This window comes from Terrapene carolina, unplaced genomic scaffold, assembly GCF_002925995.2.
Source record: "Terrapene carolina triunguis isolate 2854851 unplaced genomic scaffold, T_m_triunguis-2.0 Scaffold11500, whole genome shotgun sequence".
Lineage (NCBI taxonomy): Eukaryota > Metazoa > Chordata > Testudines > Emydidae > Terrapene > Terrapene triunguis.
The window spans coordinates 1-6,142 of NW_020675851.1; the positions used below are offsets into that span (position 1 = coordinate 1).

Here is a 6,142-nt window from a genome sequence, read left to right on the forward strand (position 1 = left end):
ACTGATCCCTATACTCACTTGAAAATAGTCTGCAAATCCACTCCCATCTGACTATTACCCATCCCAAACATAGCTTTATCCCCAGGAGCACATCATCCAGTCCATTTTAATTGTTTGACAAATCTAGAAGGACGGGCAGAATTGTAACATCAGACTTGCTACCCTGGCACTCAGTCTGTTTGCAACCTCCAGGGAGCTGTGTGTGTCTGGGAGTGGCAGACTCCTGCTAGGCTTTTTGTGGGCAATTAGGCTTTGATGTCTGGCCAGCTGGTAGTCCCAAAGGGCTGAACAGAGCAGCCAACCAGTGAAACACATGTCTCATTTAAAGCTTTTTCAGAAAAAACTTCCTGAAGTGACCTGCTTTAATCTGTCTTGGAGATGAGGTTGTCGCCAGCCACTAGAATAAATCAGGGTGTGGGGTGTGGTCAAATAGGGCCCACAGTGCTTTACTATGTATCCCAGAGCCACCCTGTTTTTAGTAGGGCAATGATCCTGTCCCTGCTGCCACTCAGCTCAATGTACAGTGCTTCATCTTTGGCCTGCAACTTCCACCAAGGTGTATCTCTAATGGAGGAGGGCATCTGCCATCTAGTTATGCAAACCAAGCGTGGAATCTGGGCTCCTAGCACTGACCTGTGAGTCAACTTTTGGAAACCCCTCTTCATAGAATATCAGGGTTGGAAGGCACCTCCAACCCCCTGCTCAAAGCAGGACCAATCCCCATTTTTTTGCCCTAGATCCCTAAGTGGCCCTCCTTAAGTACTTAGGAGTTCTGATATTTCCCCCTGTTCTGTGCTGCAGGTCAAAGTTGCAGAGGAGCTGGCAGCTGCTACAGCACAGGTCTCCCGTCTGCAGTTGGAGCTGACTGCTCACCAGAAGAAGGAGATGGACCTGCACACACAGCTGACCACAGCCCTGCAGGAGGCAGAGATGAATGAGGCACAGCTCAACAAACTGCAAGCACAGCTAGCCGGTAAGGGGTCGGTCAGGGGGTGGGTTCTATTGCCTAGATCATGGTCTAGTTCTCTGTTAACTTGAGGTCAGCTGTATTGGTGACCTTAACTCTATACTTCAGTGGCAGCTGTCTGAATTGCCAAAAAAAGATCTATTTAGCATAATGTGCCTTAGCTTTCAGCTAGAGGGGCCAACTAGGGGAGAGAAGGAAGCTCTGCCTCTATGTGCAAATCAGTGCTTAGCCTCCCTGCTGAGATTGCCAACAAAGGAGCCTGTTAGGACAGCCTCTCATGTGGACACCTTCCTGTTAGGCTGGTGGGCTTCGTCCTGTACCTACCACTTTTGTCTCTACTGAGCTAGACTAGATTTAAACTGATGTACTAGTGGTTCCCTTTCACCCACTGAGGGTGCCCTGCCAGAGAGTATGGAAGTCCTTAGTGAGTCGTGCAACTATGCCCCTCTTGCAGTTGGGTCAACTAGTCCATGTTCCTATAGCACCATTATCCCAAAGATTACTGAAGCTAGTTCTAGTGTGGAACACAACCAAGGCTTAAGAGAGGAAGTCAATAATTAGCATAAATGCAGGGATTAGTTAGGCATAATGGAACTACCTGAGTTTGGACTGCATGTGAGATACACCTTCTTTCTGACATTGGCACCTCTTGGGTGAGCAGCCTTCTTGAAATACCATGGTACAGAATATATGCACTAACTGTGAAGCCTCCTGCTTCCTGCCATAAGAAGCTATGGAGATAAATAACTCGGCGAGATAGATAAAAGGTTATGACTTTTAGATGAATAGTAGCCCATAAAATGACAAGGGTTTCAACAGTCCTCATACTCTGACAGCATAAGCTGATTACCAGATGGGTTCAAAAAGAAAGCTTCTCCTCCCCATACTTAATATTGCACAGCCGAATGCAAAACCAAAACATTGACTGAACACTTCAAAGCTTTTGCTGCTTTTTTTTCCCACTACTTACTAATCTATTAGAGTTCTTTGAAGGGGTCAACAAACACATGGACAAGGGGGATCCAGTGGACATAGTGTACTTAGATTTCCAGAAAGCCTTTGACAAGGTCCCTCACCAAAGGCTCTTACGTAAATTAAGTTGTCATGGGATAAGAGGGAAGATCCTTTCACGGATTGAGAACTGGTTAAAAGACAGGGAACAAAGGGTAGGAATACATGGTAAATTTTCAGAATGGAGAGGGGTAACTAGTGGTGTTCCCCAAGGGTCAGTCCTAGGACCAATCCTGTTCAACTATTCATAAATGATTTGGAGAAAGGGGTAACCAGTGAGGTGGCAAAGTTTGCAAATGATCCTAAACTGCTCAAGATAGTTAAGACCAAAGCAGTCTGTGAAGAACTTCAAAAAGATCTCACAAAACTAAGCGATTGGGCAACAAAATGGCAAATGAAATTTAATGTGGATAAATGTAAAGTTTCTTCTTCATCTAATTGAGCTAAAAAGGGGGCTCTACTTTTCAGTTCACTATTAAGCTCTTCTTGGCTATATATAGGCACTTGCCTTCAGGAGACTGTGTACTATGAACCTGAAGAGGAGTTGTTAGTTTTTTATTGTTGGTTTTTTTCCCACTATACTGACCAATTCCTCCTGCCCCCAGGCTGAATCCTGGCTGCTCTGTCTTCAGCTGACAGTCTGCTCAAGCTGGTAGTAGAGAAGTGGACTGGATGCAAGCAGAAGTTCAGTTTTGTTTTGTTTTGTTTTTTTTTCCTGGCAGCAAAATATCAGATTAGGAGTAGCTTTGGTCAGGAGTCCTGACCCGTCCTGTCCTCCCCTGGGCCAGAAACCTTTCCACCTCTTTCTGAAAACAGCTAGTTTCCCAGGTGTCTTCCATGTAGGAGCCATATAGACTCTGAAGGGTTAGTTCAGTCAATATGTAATGTACCAGTATTTCTTTAGGGTAATAAAATCAACACAAGCAGTCACTTCATTGGATATCTTTGGAGTTTAATAAGAGGTCAGTGTGCAATGCGAGAGCCAGAGACTCTTAGAAATGTGATGCAGTTGTGAAAAAGGCTAATATCATTGTGGGGTATATTAACAGGAGTATTGTATGTAAGACTTGGGAAGTAATTGTCCCACCTAGCACTGGTGAGGCCTGAGCTGGAGTACTCTCCAGTTCTGGGCGCCACATTTGAGGAAAGAAGAGAACAAATTAGAGTCCAGAGGAGAGCAACAAAAAAAGGGATTTAGAAATCCTGACCTATGAGGAAAGGCTAAAATGTTTAGCCGCTAAAAGAACTCTTGAGGGGGAAAAGAGACTGGGGTGTGTGGGGGGGAATCTGATAAGTCTTCAGATATGTTAATGGCTGTTATGAGGACTGAAGGTAGGACAAGAAGTAATAGGTTTAATCTGCTGCAAGGGAGACTTAACCTATTACTACTTGTCCTACCTTCAGTCCTCATAACAACAGCCATTAACATGTTCTGTGACCCTTCTGTGTTCTACTCTTGCTATGGGCTGTAAGTTTTCTTCCACTCAGATTAATCTGAAATATGAAGTGTGGAAACCCACAGTGAGCTGTGTTCTTGCAGAGCTCCAAGAATCCTCAGAAGACACGCAAGCTAAATTCAGAGCTGAGAAGCAGAGCCGCAGGCAACTGGACCTGAAGGTCACGGCGATGGTAGAAGAGCTAGCAGACCTGAAAGTAGAGAAAGAGAACCTGGAAAAGGTAGGCCCAGGCATCTACATTTCAGGGGAGATGCACAGTTCCAGTCGGATGCTAAACTTAACCTAGTGTTTCTGCAGACCCACACAAGGCAAGCCAAATTTTGGATTGGCAACTCTCTTTCCCTACAAACAACACAGTTTTAGTGCATCAGTTCAGGAGTGCACTTACATAGATTTTAAAGTTCTCTGTATGTTAATGACCATATATAATAGTAATGACAATGAGATTGCCCACAGTGCCCCAGGGGATGAGACGCTATCTGGATGCAGTCCAGATCTGTGCTCAGACATACCACTATCTGTGCCCCAGAACCTTGTTGAGAGGAAGAAGAAATCCCTCTTGGAGAGAAGCCAGGCTGAGGAAGAGATGGATGAGATTCGCAGGTCCTACCAGGAAGAACTGGACAAGCTTCGACAGCTCCTGAAAAAGGCACGGACTTCAACTGATCAAGCAGCAGCAGAGCAGGTGAGGGGACCTCCTCCAACTGGATAGGTTTGTGTGAGTTCCAGCTGGAAAGCCAGTTGATTATAGATAGCAAATACATATTGGATAAAGCTGCATCAGTTGCTCAGTGAAGAAATAGCACCCTGCTTCACTAAGGGGATTAGTCTTCAGTGCTTCTCCTCTGCTTTGCTGGCCTGTGTTGGCTTTGCCTTTACCTCCTGCTCCAGGATTCTTACCGATGACTTCAAAGAATTAAGTAACCCAGGCAGACAGGAAACTACACTAGTTGGGGAGTAAGGAAGGCTCCTAACTTCAAAACAATGGGCTGTGATTCTGAGTTTGGTCTCCAGCCAGCTGTTGTGTGGCTTTGGGGCAACAGGAGCAGCCTGAATTCTGATGGGTGCAAATCTTGCCTCCTTGGTCTTCCAGAGCAAGTGATGCAGTGATCAGAAGATGGCACAAGGGTGGACGCCTCTTGGCTAACAGAGCAGGAGAAGAGCGGAGCTCCTTTTTAACTAGTCAGAGCGGAGTTGGGGAAGAGTAGAGTTGTTGGTAGAGGGAAGGGTGAACGGGGCTCCATCACTGTTGGGCTTCCTTCGCCAGTTGCTGTTGCTATTTGAAGCAAGGGGCTGCAATCTGAGCCAGCATTAGAGAATTGCTCTCCCATGGAGGATAGAATTGTGCCTTGTGTGGGGAGGAAATGCTGCAGGGATAGAACACCAACTCCAAGATGGCAGAACTAAGCAAGAGAATTTGCCTTGCCCCGGCCCCACCCCAGAATTCTCTGCTCATAAGAGTGGATGTAACTGTCCTGTATTGGTAGCTCCCTGCTAATAACTTCTGTTACTTCATGGGCAGCAGTCGCTCATCCAGGCAGAGCTGGAATCCCAGTGGGAAGCAAAATGTGAGCGCATGCTGGTCTCTGTCAAGGAGCAGCACTTACAGCAGTATCAGGAGGTGTGTGAGCAGAGAGACTCTCAACAGAAGCACATCACCCAGCTGGAAGAGAAGGTAGACTCTCCCTTGCTAACCACTTGTCTATACACTCACTTCTCTACCTCTTTCCCGCATGCTGTTGTCCTTCGGAAGCAAATGGGAGGGGTGTAGTCGGGAATCACATACCCAGTAGTGCTCTGCCACCTTGGTGTGGCTAGTGTTTTCCGTTTCCTGGCTTCTCAGAGGAGATGACGGTGCCCCTCTTGACTGGAGGATGTGTCTGGATGTTGCCCCCATTAACTCTGAGTGGTTGGGATTAACGCGGAGGCTGGCTGATGTATTAGCAGGGGTTCTGTACAGGGCAGAGATGGGGCATGCTGACCTCAGAACAGAATTAGCTAGCAGGAAATGCTGCAGCTGATGTCTACTGAGCATGACAGTTTTTCTGAGGGGAAAGGTTTGATAGGTCTGGTGGAAAGGGAATAGTAAAAATGCATCTCTGCTGCTGATTAAATTTAAAAACCTAGAGAATCAAAAAAGTGCCACCGTGGCTAAACAACAAAGTAAAAGAAGCAGTGAGAGGCAAAAAGGCATCCTTTAAAGTGGAAGTTAAATCTTATTTGAAAAAAATAGAAAGGAGCACAAACTCTGACAAATGAAGTGTAAAAGTATAATTAGAAAGGCCAATAAAGAATTTAAAGAATAGCTAGCCAAGACTCAGAAAGTAATACATTTTTTTTGCTAAGTACATCAGAAGCAGGAAGCCTGCTAAATAACCAGTGGGGCCATTGGATAATTGAGATGCTAAAGGAGTACTCAATGACAATAAGGCCATTGCAGAGAAACTGAATTCTTTGCATCGGTTTTCACAGCTGAGGGTGTGAGGGAGATTCCCAAACCTGAGCCATTCTTTTTAGGTGACAAATCAGAGGAGATTGAGGTGTCATTAGAGGAGGGTTTGGAACAAATTGATAAATTAAACAGTAATAAGTCACCAGGACCAGATGGTATTCACCCAAGAGTTCTGAAGGAACTCAAATGTGAAATTGCAGAACTAACAACTTTGGTATGTAACCTATCATTTAAATCAGCTTCTGTACCAGATGA

The 6,142-nt window shown here is 45.5% G+C and overlaps 1 protein-coding gene across 1 annotated transcript; it reads left to right on the forward strand.

The window, feature by feature from the left end:
- Positions 1-31: 31 nt before the first annotated feature.
- Positions 32-5,110, forward strand: LOC112124793 (FK506-binding protein 15-like; the record flags this gene model as incomplete). The annotated part of the gene is made up of 4 exons (XM_024223267.3): positions 32-973; positions 3,519-3,655; positions 3,965-4,120; positions 4,958-5,110. Coding segments are annotated over exons 1-4 (534 nt in total), but the record flags the coding sequence as incomplete, so codon positions are not given.
- Positions 5,111-6,142: the final 1,032 nt, after the last annotated feature.